The sequence below is a fragment of the Teleopsis dalmanni genome, chromosome 2 (genome assembly GCF_002237135.1).
Source record: "Teleopsis dalmanni isolate 2A chromosome 2, ASM223713v2, whole genome shotgun sequence".
NCBI lineage: Eukaryota > Metazoa > Arthropoda > Insecta > Diptera > Diopsidae > Teleopsis > Teleopsis dalmanni.
Window position 1 is genome coordinate 85078909 of NC_051847.1, and position 16876 is coordinate 85095784.

At 27.8% G+C, this 16876-nt stretch overlaps 2 protein-coding genes across 7 annotated transcripts in view; one reads left to right on the top strand and one right to left on the bottom strand.

Moving 5' to 3' along the window:
- Positions 1-30: 30 nt before the first annotated feature.
- On the top strand, positions 31-1393 carry LOC119681454 (melanoma-associated antigen D2-like). Of its 4 annotated transcripts, none has more exons than XM_038094655.1 (6): positions 31-584; positions 657-831; positions 894-931; positions 998-1047; positions 1103-1175; positions 1231-1393. In XM_038094655.1, the coding sequence occupies exons 1-6, from the start codon at positions 417-419 to the stop codon at positions 1312-1314; spliced, it is 588 nt and encodes a 195-aa protein (XP_037950583.1). In that variant the 5' UTR covers positions 31-416; the 3' UTR covers positions 1315-1393. The 4 variants fall into 4 exon arrangements, with proteins under 4 accessions (XP_037950583.1, XP_037950580.1, XP_037950581.1 ...); XM_038094652.1 differs by having other exon boundaries at positions 31-209; positions 315-584; positions 894-1047; positions 1231-1392; XM_038094653.1 differs by having other exon boundaries at positions 31-209; positions 318-584; positions 894-1047; positions 1231-1392.
- A 1303-nt stretch (positions 1394-2696) lies between these two features.
- The window catches only part of LOC119679132 (transcription factor CP2-like), a 32908-nt gene continuing 18728 nt past the window's right edge, over positions 2697-16876 (bottom strand). Inside the window, exons 2-11 of one of the 3 annotated variants that reach the window (XM_038091320.1) lie at positions 15423-15495; positions 15021-15340; positions 14791-14884; positions 14585-14729; positions 11568-12032; positions 11337-11506; positions 5901-6090; positions 5572-5687; positions 4457-4531; positions 2697-3510 (exon numbers count right to left, since the gene is read on the bottom strand). In XM_038091320.1, coding sequence (XP_037947248.1) covers positions 3117-3510; positions 4457-4531; positions 5572-5687; positions 5901-6090; positions 11337-11506; positions 11568-12032; positions 14585-14729; positions 14791-14884; positions 15021-15340; positions 15423-15495 — 2042 coding nt within the window. In that variant the 3' untranslated portion in view covers positions 2697-3116. Of the gene's footprint in view, positions 3511-4456; positions 4532-5571; positions 5688-5900; positions 6091-6194; positions 6298-11336; positions 11507-11567; positions 12033-14584; positions 14730-14790; positions 14885-15020; positions 15341-15422; positions 15496-16876 lie in introns of those variants that run through there. The other 2 variants (XM_038091319.1, XM_038091321.1) reach the window with 2 other exon arrangements.

Genomic DNA, 16876 nt, shown 5'->3' on the forward strand with positions numbered 1-16876 from the left:
TTGAAATTTTCAACATTTTTTCCATTCCTCTTAATTTTGTATTCATTAACATAGATTGTAACTTTCAATCTATGTAAATTATTTAATTTTATGTAATTTGCTTATGCTATTTTTGCTATTTGTCAAAACATAACACTTGACAGATTGCAACAGTGATACCAATGACTTGCGTAGCCAATATAGGCCAGCATGCATTTTTTGCCATACTTGTGAGCCACCAAAAAGGCTTAATATTAAATTAAAAATGTTATCATATTTGTCCAATTGTAAACGTTTTAATTGAACACACCCTAATTAATAAAACATATTTTCAGTAGTTGGTAACGCGATATACTTTATGAAATTTGCTTGCTGTCATTTTTTGTTTGTTTATATATTATCGTCTGATTAAAGCGGGTAATGCGATATAATCAAATATGGAAGAGTTGAGTCAAAGAAATATAGCGAATTGCTTGATACAATTTATACTTAATAATGCTGCATCCAAAATACCAATAAAGGCGAGTGATATGGCGCAAATTGCTAATGTGCCTTCAAAATCTCTTGCAGTGCCTTTGGAACATGTTGGTGAAATATTGAAAAAGGTAAGTACGTAAAGAAAATATTTATTTGTATTATTTATATTTTAAATTTATTATTTTTCTTTACTTGAACAGAATTTCGGTATAATACTTCAAGTTGTACCTAATGTTTCACCCAAGCGGTATATATGCATTTCGGAGCTTTGTGGAGTAACACCATTGCAACTTGACGAAAAACAAAAAAGAGAACAAATACTGTTATTTATAATTTTAGCATATATCTTTATGATTCAATCGCCATTGCAAGAAGGTATAAAATCGTACATGAGAGAACTGTTATCAAATACAATAGTTTCATTTTAATTTGTTTAGAACGTTTGGAGAAATTTTTATATACTCTTGATATTAATGTAAATGAAAATCACCCATTTTTCGGTAATGTTAAAAAATTAATTACTGACACTTTTATCAAACAGTTGTACCTGAAACGAGAAAAAAGGCATTCCGACGTCGATGCTGAAACACAGTTCGTATTCCATAACCAAACACTGAATTTGTATAATTTTAAAAGTTTATTGTAGGTTTATTTACTCTTGGGGTTATCGCAGTACTGTAGAATATACAAAAATGGACATTTTAAATGCTACAGCAAATGTATTTATACTTCTAATATATATATTTTATGACATATTAAATTTTGTAATTTTAGATAATGGGTAAAAGTCCCGATTTTTTTATTGATCAATATAAAGAAGCACAAAGAACTGAAAACCCAGAAAATGTGGATCAATAATGAGTAAAGCAATCTTGTATAATTCATAGAAATAATTTTATGTATATTCCAGTTATAAAAAGATTAATTTTAAATAAAATAAATTTCAATATTTGCACTTATAAGAATATATCAAATCACATTTTTATATGGACTTGCGTCCGATTACTCTTTTTTAATTCTATTAAAATTTAAAGGTAATTTGGAGATAAAAGGTTTGTTACACCAGTGTTCTTATGGTCTATAATTATGTTTCCAAATTTGTGTTCATAAGAGTCATATAAGTAGATTACATATAAGTAGATGTTCGCATATATAATTTTACAAGCAAGATAATGGTTCAAACACAATCATTAAAGGAACATACAAAATTACACTTCCAAAAAGAATGGTTAGTTCATACGTATTTATTGAATAATATGTTTAATCGCTAATACGGATTGATGAACCACACGTAACCGATTATGCATGTATGCATCCATACAAATCATGAGCTATATAAGCTTTTCCTCAATAATGAATAAAAATACTGCTACAATGTCATTATAAGGATACAAGATGAAGTTGCACTGAAAAAGACGATTAAAACTGATCAAGTTGTGGAAATAAGAGCGGTGGTATGTATGTAATGAAGTCGTAAATCTCAACCAGAAAATGCATTGCATTCAATGAGACCCAATAGACATTTTTAGGTTTGTTAATATAATTTTATTTAGCGGACTTTGTATAGTGATAACACAATATGTATCATAAGTCACAATGTAACATTTTTTTTTCAAACAATAATAATAGTTATGTCCTTAACTACTCATCAAGACAGATGACTAAATGTTATTGTTGTTGCAACCCGCTGGGATCTGTTTATAAAATCCGGCACTTGAACTCGGCCGTTCAAATATTCTATCTGCTACATGTATAAAAGCTAACTTGTAGATAAATGAAGTAGAAAAAAGATCACAATCCTCTTAATCTAATTGGGAAGATCGATACAATTAGTAAGAAAAAAAATAGTTTTGATTCCCCATTTCTCGTAATTTGGGAAAGCATGTTTTAGAATCAACTGACCTATTACTGATGAATGCAGGTTTAAATGCGCTAATTGTTACAAATAAGAATGTAACCATAGTAAAAATAGAAATAAATGACGACTCAAAATAGCTTTATTATAAACTTTTGATTTTAGAGATAGTTTTAGGATCATAGAATCGATGTCAGCCATATCAGTCGTGGATATTTAGAAGCCAAGGTTATAGTAGACAAATATTTAAAATGAAGAGAAAATATTTACCTGATGTCAACTAATAAAAAAAATGAAAAACTTGTTCAAATGAAAGGAAGCAAACATTTTGCAGACCATGTATGTTTATTTTATTTTACCAAATTTGCTTTAAATATAACACACATTGAAAATTACAAATTTTATTAATATTAACAATTAATATAATTAATATTAAAATTGAAATGTTGTTTGGTTGTTAGTTTGGTTGTTCATCCATTGAATATTCATGGTAAAATAGGCCTGACTCGGATTTTGTCTTAAAATTATGATACAAAATTATTGTAAAATGAAACTAAAACTTTGGGGAAATTTTAGTTTATATTAATTAAATACGAAAAAAAGTAAATTCTACTCAAATATTTTCCATCACCGTATGATTTGATGTTAACAAATTAATGAAGAAAAGCTTTAAATTTAAAAAAAAAAGTTGCTAAAAATTAGAACAAAAATGACGAAAACCATACAAATATTTCATTCAAAAACTATAAAAAAAAATATTTTCAAAATATTAAAATAAATGCTACACAAAATAAATTTCGATTGATTAGTTTTCATTCTTATTGATAAATTTCATAACAACTTTTCCACTTTGTACTTCGAGGGCATAGAGACTGCCATCGTTGATTTCATTGTTCAGGACTTCATCGGTCACGGTCACGTGTATGCCGGATGGGCCGACCACGTATATAAAGTTTTTATTGGCATCATTGAATATATTGGAACCACTGCCAGAGTATTTTGAGTGCATGCTCCAGTTATTGTACAAGGCACCATTTTCCAATGTGTTATTGGGTGGTGAGTTGGCAACCATTTCATAAAAGCCCGGAATTTTAACAAGCTTCTGTGTTAATTCCTTAGAGGTATTTGCTATTAAATAGATTGCATTATAGTTATGGCCATCAATGCTAACGTAAATTGTCAGGCGTGGTTTAATTGCTCTGCAAGAAAGGATATATGTAAATAAGTAAATTTTGATTAATATTTAATTAGTCTGTATATAAAAAAGTTTTCAAAAGTAATGAAGGCGAAACAGTTTTTCGCTATAAAATATATGATTAAAAATTATTTATGTTCTATGACAAGAAATCTATTTTAATCACATGGGTTCTTGGGCTGATTATACAGCTGCTTCGGATATTGCCAAATAGCCATCATCACTCTAAATTTAACAGAGGCAAATGAAGAGTACGTTGAAGTGTTAAGTTAACACGCAAGTCCACGGCTCAAATTTGACTGGGATCAATTCTAGACACAGTCCAAAAATTGCACACGTCTATATTGAACCAATAGATGTTTTCAAACACTACTGATGATGGATGCTTGGCAATATCCCAAAAAGTCTAATGGCAAGCTCAAAAAATCATTCATTCCACACTATTTTTTTTTAAAATTTTAGAAATTTAAAAACTACACCTTTTTTCTTGGGCGTAACCAAAAAGTTAAAACGTATTGTTCAAATTAAAACTATATCCAAGACTATATTTGTCCCTAAATGAGATTAATAGATTGAAAGCTATCTTGTCTAAAAATTAAAACCAGATATATGATTTTAATGCAATAACATTTTTTTTTTTATAACTATATAACTATATCAGTTATTAATCATTATTAAATAAAGAAATAAAATATATGAATCTCAACTTCATTGGATATTTTTTTTGGTCGATTGTTATAAATTGAATCATTATTCAATAATGAGCTATAAAATTTTTGAATGGGACGTTAGCAAGTAAAAAATTTACTTGATTTGATAAAGTGAAATCTTAAAATCTTGTTTGTTGAAGACGAATTGTTTTGCTATAATTTTAAAATTTGAAGATTTATCCTTCCTATCGCTCCCCCAACCCGTTTGTAGGGTATGCCACTATCTGTACATAAACTTACTTTGCACGAAGTATGTTAAACATGCGAATTCCATCTGCAAGGCCACATATTTGTATTAGATCCTCCTTCGACATTCTAAAAAAAATTAATTAATTTAGTAAAAAATTTATCATTTAAATTGTTAATGTTTTGTAATAATTATATTAATAATGACAAACATTTAAATAAATTTTTAAAAATAAATGTAAGGATTTGACGATTTTATGTATTCTAAAAATGTGGTTTAAAAGATTGCATTCCAAAGAACGGGACAAGCAAGTGTCGGTTAGATAGATTCACTCCTAATGTGTTATCAAGATTTGATGACATATATCAATATGTTATGTGTTATATGTTTAGCTTATTTATTTATTTTTTAATATAAATTTCTTTTCTAGACTTACTTATGCAAACAATTTTTGAACCTGATGTGGGCTTATAGCAACCAATTTAGTATTAGCCTATGTGTATAATCTGGTGAATAATGTGTATAATCAGTCAACGCTCTTAAAACAAAGTGCTAATGTGTATAGTATATGGAAATGTAGATGTAAGTGTGATTGTAAGTGAATTCAATAAATTAGTAAACGAAATCATGAAAAGAAATTGAAAGAAATAACTAAACATCTTAGCACGTCTAACCTAAATTAAATAAATAAGAGTCCAATCCTATTATTGGATTAAGCTCATCTAACGTAAAGCACTACTTAACCGTGAGTCTGAGTCGTATAATAGTGAAGGCATATGTATTCAATAGTAGAGTAGTAATAAGTGGGGTGTAAAACCCGTGCGCTACTGGGAAAAAAGGTACCAATTGGTCCTCAAAATAAACATACTGGAGTATATTTGTATAATATATATTTTCAAAGTGCGCCAATACGTTATGGCACCACTAAGAAGCAGTAAATATTTGCTTCACAGAAGTAAATGTATTTTATATAAAACCAAAATTGTTTGAAAGTCATGTGGTTACTCGTTACAATGATTTAACTTCTGTAGAAGTTAAACAATATAAAAAAAAACTTTTTTACATAAATACAATTTTAAATTCACCATTTTAGAATAGAAAAGATGTTTATAAAATATATAATAATAAAAATCTTTTTCATACTAATATTTATATTTAAGTGACTTACCTCAAGATATCAGACCCAGAGAAGTGGGTAAATGTTGTAAGATAAGCAGTTAAACGATGATTTGTAAGCCATTGAGTAACTTGTACTGGAGTAGTTTCAGGAGTAATGTTTGTAGTCTAAAATAAATAAAATAAATAGTAAAGATTATTCGATATAACAAACGTGCATGGGGACTATGTAAAACTATTCAAAACGTAATTTATTTAAATTTTAAAAATAAATTATTTAAAAAAAAATTTTTTTTTTTGAAATACAAATATTTTGTTTACACTTTGAATGCTTTCAAAACAGTCCCTATACACACCGATTGTAATCGGAACAATACATACATATTCTTCAACCTCCGATGTCACCTGCTGTGGTGAGACCATGTTTGCCTCCATTAGCTTAAGTGATGGTGAATTGGTTGAAGTAACTTGAATTGGACTTGAATTGGCAGTTGCTGGTGATGAGCTTGTAAATGGTAGAATTCCATCGTATTTCGGAATGTGTACTGGTGAATTCGGCCAAATTTTCATACTGAAAACAAAACAGAAAATAGTAAAATTAAATATCAATAAATAATGAAATGCACATAATTTAATATTTGCAGTTGAAAATAAATTCCTGAATATTTTACTTACAAAACTGGCTTGCTTCAATAATAAAAAATTCTCTACTGAAACTCTTCACTGTGTTAACAAACAGAACATCGGATATTAAATGAAGACCAAAATGAAAACAAGTCAAGCCAAATAATTATTGGCGAAAATGGCTAACGAAGCTAACAGAGCAAATTTATTGCTCTTTCACGTATAAATAAAAACTGCTTAAACCGAAGTCTCTTAACAGAAAAAAAGACTCTTTTCGCCAGCGAATGAAAGAATAAAAATAGATTTTAGCCCCTCACGCTGCTATATCTGAAACACTTTAAATTGGCCATAAAAAACTATCTACAAAAAAATTGCAACGGCTCTCTTGTTGAAGCACCTAAAACCGGTTACTGGTTACTGAACGCACACATAGTGCTGCTAAGAGCACTTTGCGAACATTGCCTGTAATGGCTATCTTGTTTGTGTGTGAATGTGTAAAGAAACAAGAAAAAGTATTTATCTTTATCTCCAATATAAAAATAGATGTCCTCATTGCTTGAGTATGCAACAGACAGCGACGTTAAGCCCTAAGCGCTGGCCAGTGCCATATAATGACCGTCTTTCTTCTTGACGTAAACACTTATCGTTAAGAGGTTACACGATTCAGTTTATATGGCGGTGAGGAGGCATTGACGCAATTTATATCTGCTACCTTGCTTAAAATATAAAAACAACAGAATTCAATTTATACAAAATGACATTATCGTATTTTTCTGTGAAATTATTAACATAAATCAGTATTCAAATGATTTATATAACAAATAATATTATTGAGATTTTTTACTGTTTTTGTTTTTTATTTTTTTTTTATTTTTATAATGAGCTTTCGAATAATGAGATATCAAAACAACTTTTAGGGCTATAATATTTTATCAAAATGGCTGAAAATTAACAAATTCAAATAAAATGGGGAAATCCAAAAGTAAAGAAGCTGTGTTTTACTAAATACTATACTTTTTATAAACACCTTCAGAACTCGTTCCAAAAATCACACTAAAGCAGTTATCGTAAAATAAGACTATCGTCCATTTTGTAAAAGTACATAAAACTTATATGATAGTTTAGGAACGTTCCCCAACCATAGGATGGCCTTGGGGCAATGTTAAAATTGCGGAATCGATAGATGAATAAAATAGAAGTAAATTAATAATAAATGTAAAATGACAAAACACTTAAATCCTTAAAGAAAAATTATGGCCCTGGGCACTGTTAAAATTTCAGAATTGTTGGATGAATATAATAGAAGCAGACTAATAATAAACATCCGAAACCATGAGTAGGAGAGAAATGCTCTAAAAGAAAGGTCTAAGATATACTGGATTGATAATATACCAGTTTTTTTAACAAGAATCAGCAAGAGTTAAGTTAATTCCTAAAGCAAAATAAGGTGGCTCTGGGGGCTCTGTGGCAAAGTTCTAATTGCAGAATCGATGGCTGAATACAATAGAAACAGTATAATCATAAATATTCGAAATTATAAAATCAAGGATGTTGACTGTGTTTTATTATAGTTGTAGGCAAGAATCATAATTATTAGAAGTAACGAAATGAATTATATTGATTATGTTAAGCAGAGAATTGATTTAAGGGGCGGATAGTTTTCTAACAACAATTCTAAGCAAGAATCACATATGCACTAAATAATGAAATGAATGATATTGATTATGTTCAGTGAAAAAACGATGGAAAGAACGACCAGTTTTTCAATAATAGTTGTAACCTAACCATTACTTTATAGAATGCTAGAAGTCTATTTATAAAACAAAATAAACTACAATGAACATATTGAAAAAAACATATGTTCAATGCAACCTATATAACCTACCTACTTTAAAAGTTAAAATTGTAAGTATGTTAATTAATACAAGGTTTTAAAAGTAAGTATGTTAATATTGTTGTGGAAGTCATTATTTTAGATATACTAACAATTAATAAATATTTATTATTAATAAACAACGCTCAGTTATTTCTCTTCTTAGGTAGCTTATTATGAATGCATATTACTTGTTGCGATAAACTATCTTGACGATTTTATATTGTGTTCGTTTTTTCAAAAAAAGGTGGAAAATGCTCCACCCATTGAGTAGGAGATCTTTATCGTCTTCTACTCAGACACGTATTGGAGATTATTTACACGAGATTTATTTTAAGCACGCAAATGCTTATTCAACAAACAGACCATGGAATCCTTAAGGTTCAAATTTTTTGATTGTGTATATTTTAATTTTAAAGTAATAAATTTACGCGTTGGAACTTTTTTCGAAGTTTTCGGTGTTCGTTATAAAGAAACTTAAATAATTTCATTTATCTATCTGCATATCATAAATTCTGCGATAACAATTTTATTTATTATTGAACTAAGATGACTCAAATATATATAGTCTTCAACCATAATTGAAAAGATATTGTAGAACAATATAAAATCTACCAACTCGACTAGCTCTAAAAGGATTTGTCCAAAGCGTTACTACAACAATAACTAGCTCTAATTATATCTATCATATATCATATATCCTATATCCTTATCCATCTAGTATAATTATTTGTAATTTCCTTTTGATCGAAATCAAATTTATTAAATCAATGCGAGTATTATGTGGACTTAATATCATATCATTGATATTGTATATTATTATTTTGTCAAGCAATAATAATGTTAACAAGATCAATGATCAAGCGTTGTACTCTTGATAATTATATAAACAGAGTTGTATTAACAGAGTAAAATCCATTTAACTATTGTTAAATGTCCGACCAACATTTTAACAAACACGATAATAAACATTTGGCTTATCGATAAGATCATATATGAAACTTTTATACGCTTCCAATAAGATTAAATTTCGGTTCTTCCTTATTCATTTTGATAAACATATGAAAATTTTAAGAAATCTAGAGTTTAATATAACAGACTGAGATTAGATATATAGTTTTTGGACTGCACTAATATTAGATGATTTCAAATCAATCAAACCGAACTAACTTTAGAAATTTATGCGGTTTATAGCTCTCGTCATAACATATCTATACTTATTTTGGAGTAGAAACTTAGTATCTCTGTCTATGGGCATTGCTAGGAAGCGGTATAGGAATGCAGGGCTTATAAAAGATATTGGAAACAATTTTCGTTGATGAAAATTGAAAAGAAAAAAGGTAATACAAATTTAATAATTAATGCTCTGCTTAATATCTATAATTGCGTTTATTTCTTATTAAGAAGGTCATCAAACAGGGATTCTAGTTTCAGTCACTGAGTTATCACCTTTTATTACTCCCAGAACCTCTTTTAAATATGAAATATTACTTTGGACAAACTTTAAGAAGGTGTGAGAATTATCTTATAGATCTTTTTCTTATTCTGAAAATTATATAAAATATTATTTCGGTTACACTTTTAGGAACTGCTCCCCTCTCTTTGGTCACGCTGCAGTTATTCGTTGCTATTCGATTTTAAGTTAATGCTCGTTTGTAGAGAGAAGCATACAGTCTCTTCATTATGCTGAATTGGTCGAATTGTGAAATTGGTAGAGAAAATTATATTATTGATGTATCCACTAGCATATAAACTCTTTGATGGCGAAGTCATTAGTAATATAGACAAAATAAACTCGAAAAACAATCGAACCATTAATTTTATATCAACAACAGAACCCTATATCCTAGAACTTATTTTGTGAGGTTGCAGTGAATTATCAAAACTATCGTTAATACTACTATATAAGCAATAAATATTTTTATTAATAAAGATTTCACCAACGAAAATACTTATAAAGAGGTTTTCTATAAAAGTTTTCAATCATTTTTCTTTTCTAATTTAGTGCAATTAGCTAGCACTTTTTTATTTTTTTTAAATACAATTCTTTTTCATACTTTAATCCTTTGATGTTGTTAGTTGACGCTAATATTTTTGTTTATTTCAAAGTAAATATATCAAGTAAATTAAAAAAATTTGTTATTACAATAAAATATTTTTCTCATTTTTGGCAATTCTTATTTTTTCCTTGTTTTATTGTTGACGTTGATACTTTGGCTATTGCTTATTTTAATGTGTATTTTATGAAAACAAAAATATTAAAAAGTTACTGAGCTCATTTTATATTGACACCATTTTTAATATCTGGTTTAATTACTACAGTAAATGACGTTAATATTTTTTAAAATAATTGCTCGGGAAATTTAAGTAAATAATTCGGCTTTTTATTTAAAAGAAATTAAACAAGATCCTTATTGTAAATTTAATTTTAAATAAAAATTTGTTATAATGAACTTCTTTTAAAAATATTAATTTTCATACTTTTTTGAGCTTATCGTCACTTTTTCAAAAGTAGATACATAGAATATCTATTAATAATTAATTACAAAACCTCCAAATCTCAATAACTAGCATTATTCCCAAAGGAGTAAGTAGTTTTATTATCACAGTATATTCATACTTTTTAAATATAATTAAAAATTGTCCTTCATTTTATTTTTTCCATATAATAATGTATACTTCGATACTAGAGGGAAGATAAAATATGTTTTATAAACCAATTCTAAATAAAAACATATTGATTCCATAACTATGATATAAAAATATTTTATGATATATTTGTATATTAGTGATATTTGTGATATTTATAAAGAATATTTTATTCTTTTATTTGTGACCAAAAATAATATATAATAATATATTAGCGGGTTAACATGAAACATGTTCAATTTCCCTGAAGATGACTGTCGAAGATAGTCGAAATTTTGGATATATATTTTAATAATATATAATTTGTTTTTAAATATAAAAATTTAATTATAGTTTTTTTTATTTATATTTAAATGACCAATTAGCCCGCTTATAAATTATTATATGATATAAAAACTATAATGGATCGGTTTCATAAGCCCCAAAATCATTTATCACAATAACAAGTCTACGACGACTATCCACAACCCTTGGCGTCTTAATGGCCAGAAGGACAGTGAGGACAGTGAAATGGCACGTGTAAGAACATTAACAATATAAATGGATCAATTAAGAAATATAGTAATAAATTCATTACGAACCGTCAGAACAATTAATCACGAATAATTAAAATAAATTATATTGTTTATTATTAATTAAAAAATAATAAAAAATTATTAACATAAACTTACTATTCTGGACTGTAGCAACCAGCTGATGATGTAATTAAATCGAGCGGAATATCATTCATGATTGTACATTCATAGCTTGGTTGGAATTTCTCTTGTTCCGATGGAGAACGCTTTTGAATTTTTTCACGATCTTGTTTATGCTTACGATCAGCGCCTTTTAATTTAAAAACCTGCAAAGACAATAATTTTAATTAAAAACAATTAATTTTAATAAATAAATAAATTGCCAACCTTAATTTGACAAGCTGCAGCATGAACTGGCTGTTTCATGCCAACTAATAAGTTATTTGTTGGAGTTAAAGTGCCGCTAGGGCTTGGAGATACTGCTGGACCGTTTGGTGATGCTTGCGTAGCAGCAGTTTGATTATTAGAAGAACCGTTCGGGTTCTCAATGTAAGTTTCAATTTGTAATCTAAATGGTACACCTTTTTCGCCGCCGTGTTTCTTTGCTGTAAACTCCGTAGAAATACAATTAACCTTTATATAGACACCAACTTCTTTCAATGGATCCCAAAATATTTCAACAGTATTCAAGTAGCTTTGATTCAAGGGCTGTGATACATGGCACAGACCATATGAAAGCGGTACATCAACTTCAATGATACGTTCACCAGGACGGGATGCTTGCCATTGTTGCATTTGTTCACGCTCCATAAACTGCAGACGTCTCTCATGAAAGCAAATCTTTATAACACTCTACAAAGAATGCAAAAACAACAACAAAATAAAACATTTAACATTTGATTTTGGACATTGAACATTGGAATTGTGAAAATAGTTCAAAGTTTAAAAACTTAACAAAACTAAGATAGTTTAAATGGATCTTGTTTAAATGATTTTGTTTTCTTCTTATTTGTTTTTATTTATTTTTTTTTTTTTGCACGAGTCACAATTTATTTTATTGAAGTCACAATGGACAATTTCAATTTGATAAATTGCAGAATTATTTTGCCAGTCTTCAGTCTTCAAATTTATTTTAATTGGTACTTATTAAAATCAATTGAGTTAATTTAAAATAGAAATTAAAATCTTGTGAATAAGACATGAATGATATCATTTCAATGATATTACTACAATATGTAAATGATCACAAGCATTTTAAAAATATTTTGCAAATTAATTTGAACTTTTTGAAATCGTGTGACGCACAAACTTTGCCTCGAAGACCAATTAACTTATTTATAATAGAGCTATAGTTAAGTCAATGTAGAAATTTTAAAATTTTCAACTAACATCAATTTTTATAATAAAAATTCGTCTAAATAAAATACTAAAAATAGAATATTTAATAAATTAATGCTTTTGTAGAACAAAAATTTAAGTTTAGGAATCAAATCTGTAATAAAATGCTATAAAGACTAAATAAGTTCAAAGACATTTTGCATAGGAACTACTATATTACTATATATATCTATCTATATATACATATATATATATGTATATAAAGAAGCGTCATAACAACAAAATGAGTTTAAAGACATTTCGCATGGGAACTACAATATTACTATTTATAGATAAATATATCTACTATATATATTTATATATATAAAGAAGAAATTATAAAAATTAAATTTATAAAAAAATAAAATAATGTTTTATAGCAAATATTTTAGTTCTCGTAGCATATTATTATCGTAGTATTATACTTTCAGCCTATCCAATGCGAATACCTTACCCATATACAAAAAAATGTGTTCTATAAAACTATACACAGGTCCGTAGCCAGAAATGGTTAAAATAGATAGGGAGCGGTGGTGTTTCAGATAATTTCAGAAATGAAAAAAAAACTAATTTTATTAAACTATCATTGTGCATAAATAATGGCTACGTGCTCATTTATAAACAATTGGAGTTTAAATGATTTAAAAATATATAAACTTTCAAAAATATATTTCTATTTAACGTATATACGTAAACCGGCGATCAGTAACCAGAACGTGGGAGTTTCTAAAGCTGAGCAGAAATGACATCCGACTTGTCACATGGTTTCTCACTGGACATTGCGGAGTAAAAAAGCATCTATCGAACCTAGGTATTACAAGAAACGATAACTGCAGACTTTGTTACGAAGAAGAGAAGACAGCAGAAAACATTCTGTGTCACTGTGAGAGTCTCACCATACACATACTTTGGTACATATCAACTGCCTATCCACGTATAACGGAATTAGGCAACATCTCTCCAAGGGACATAATGACGCTTTCAACTGTTACTCGTCTATGGAACTAAAGTGGATTTGTAACAATAATCCTCAAAGGATGCAGTGACATGGTGACAAGTTTCCAGCCCTTTCAAAATCTAATGTAACATTTGATATTGAAAATATATTAAAGCAAATTAAAATTAAAATCCCTAAAATTAATACCAAATAATGTTTTCAAATTTCAATCAAATTATTTTAATAAATATCGCCGAAATAGTTCTCAAAAATAATTATATATTTTTTTCTAAATGTACACTTCCTTTTCTATACTTCTATATGTATCGCTTTTAAGATCTTTAATTATTTTATTAAATTTTTAATAATACTTTTTTCATTTAAATATATATCTCTATATATTTTTTACAAACAATATTGACAAGTAAGGATTTAGCAACCACACAGTTACAAGGCAATATTTCGGTTTTAAGCTAATCTGAAAAAGCATATATAAGTTATCATGTCTAAATATATTTTGTATTGCAGAATTGTTCTTTAAATATTGCAACAAGTAATGTAAAACAAATTTAATCTTAAAAAGAAAAGTTTATACGTTATTCTAGACATTTATACATATAAGCAATTATTTCAGTCTTTGCTCTTGATAAGCGTGATGGAGTGTGTATTAGGCACAGATATTATTAATTAATCTAATTAATTTTCGCTTCAATTATTCAACAACTGATAATTAAATTCTATATTTTTATTTATATCCTCCACAATTGCTATAGAACAATTCTATCTATATTTATATCCATCTATCTATCTATAATAACTTTTGTTTCCACTAAGCTTATACAGTCAAACTTTCATAACTCGAAGAAAAGGTTCGACTTATGTATACTTCGAGTTAAAGAATTTTTTTTGTGATTGTATCTAATTTGCTCTATAAACCCTGTTGCACTCTATTAAGTTTAAATTATAGAAAATTCGAGTTATAGAAGTTCGAATTATGAAAATTTGACTATATATTGTAATTGATTGAAATCTTTTAAAAAAGTTTCATTTTTACTTCATTTACTTCATAATTATTTATGACTTCTTTTACCTTTAGAATCTTATCCCGATAGTAAGAAAGATCTCCGATTTTCTTCAATTTTATTTCATAGCTTTGACTCTGATTCAAATAAGTGAGGGTCTCCTCATTATTTTTGGTTGCAATAGACGTTGCTGCTGCCAAAATGTACTGAAATCTAAAAATTGCAAAAATAGGGTTCAATATTTTCTAAAAATATAAACAAGATAGTTTCATACTTGTGATCGTCAGAATTAGTTGTGGCAATTGGTAAGTTCTCAATTTTATTGGCATCAATTACACTTAATTGCTGAACGACGACATTGCTCTGTGCTGCGGAAAAAAAACATAATTTTTTTTTTATAGATTTATAGATTTTTTATTAAAAGCTAAAACATTCTCATTGAAAATAATTACAAATATATTTTTATAAATTTTAATTTAAACTTAATTTTTTTTTTGTACTTACATTGTGTTTTCTCAGCGCTTGGTGCATTGCTGTTGTCAAAATCTGGAACGTCATTGATACGCTTATCGACAATTGTCAAGTTCTGTTCAAAACCTTGTTGCGTACTCTGGGGCGAGCCACAACTGCACGATTTGTCGTTCACCTCATTTTTTGTTTGATCTTGATTATTTAATGTTGGATCATCTGCTGAAGTTGATTTGTCGGTCTTTGATATATTCCCAACAGTGTTTGAGTTCAATAGACTTTTGTTCACCTTTAATTGCTCAGTTTGAGGCTCTTGTTTAAGCACGGTCAGGTTAGGAGAGAACGACAAAAATTCACTTCGAAAGGAATTACAAACGGATTATTATAAGTATATAAGTATATGCATTTAGAACAATACTAAATATCGAGAGAACTTACTTATTAAGATATGAGTTGCTATTAAATTCTGCATTTAAATCGAATCCTATATCATCGGCCCAACTACCGCGACCTGCAAATAATAAGAAAAGATATATAAAATAATAAGATATTTTAAAAAAAAGTTTGCAAATATGACGTATATTTAAAATAAAAAATTTAAGGCATTATGTCATCAAACATCTATTTCAATTTTTATATTGGAACAACATACATATATAATATAGTCTCTACTACATTAATATTTATAGAAATACGTTACTAATTATATGAAGAAAAAATTAATAAAAAAAAACAATTTTATTTGTTCATCAAATACAAAGTAAATTATTTAACTCATTTTTTCTTAATGAATTGAATTTTTTCTTATTGCTTTGGAGACACACTTCTTTCTCAAGAATTACCACGTGTTAATTAATATATATTTTTCTAAATTTCAATTCAAATATTTGTCAAGATATATTTTAATTAACTGAAAAAATTTGATGAGTGTTTTATAGTTATTATCAAAATACATATACATTTGCGTGTTCTTAATCAAATCATTTCTGATTAAATATACATTTTTAAGAAAATAAAGTAATATATTAATATATACATATTATATGCATATATATGAATTTGAAATCATCGCTAAAATAATAATATTGGCGGAACTTACGAATTAGGTCAAGTCTTTTTAACATTAACACAGAATATAAAAACTTATTTTAAAACGTTAAACACTTTTTACGAAAGTAATCATAAAATAATAATAATAATAACACATTAAAATGGTCTTCGTTTTTAAGCTCCAGACTACGAGATTAAACAATTGTCGCATATTATTTTCAAGTATGTAATATATTTATAATATATAAAGTTTACTGACTGCAAAGCTTTTATGACTTAATAATCCATAATTAACTTTAACAAAGGCGCAATGTGTATCTTATCTTGCTACCATTGTTCTTTACTTTCTTTACTTTCCTATCTTCTACCGGCATTTTTGAAATTAGTAAATCATAACTTCTAAATACTAATTTCACAAATGTTCAGAAACATAGCATAACGATATCAATAATTATACTTGTTTGCTTTATATCTTCTTATTTTTCATCTTAGCAGTCGTTGGAGAGTTCCACAATACTCGATATATCAGATATCGATTGCTCAATCATATACATTTATTTTGTTTACATTAAGACTGAAAAGTTTTCGGAAATTCTCATTTAAAATTCGCGCGCTGTATATTTTTCGATATTTTAAGTTTATGTAGTTTGGCAGCACTGTCCTTAATTACTATGCCAAAAATGAGCTCGATCTGTCAGACAGTTCGTTTACGGCAGCTGTTGAAACCAGTTCACCTCAGTAGTGCGTTGCGAAATGTCTTCGACGGTCGTACGACCGTCCTGGAAGGCTTTGTACCACTCATAAACTTGAGTTTTCGATAAAACTGATTCCCCATAAGCCTT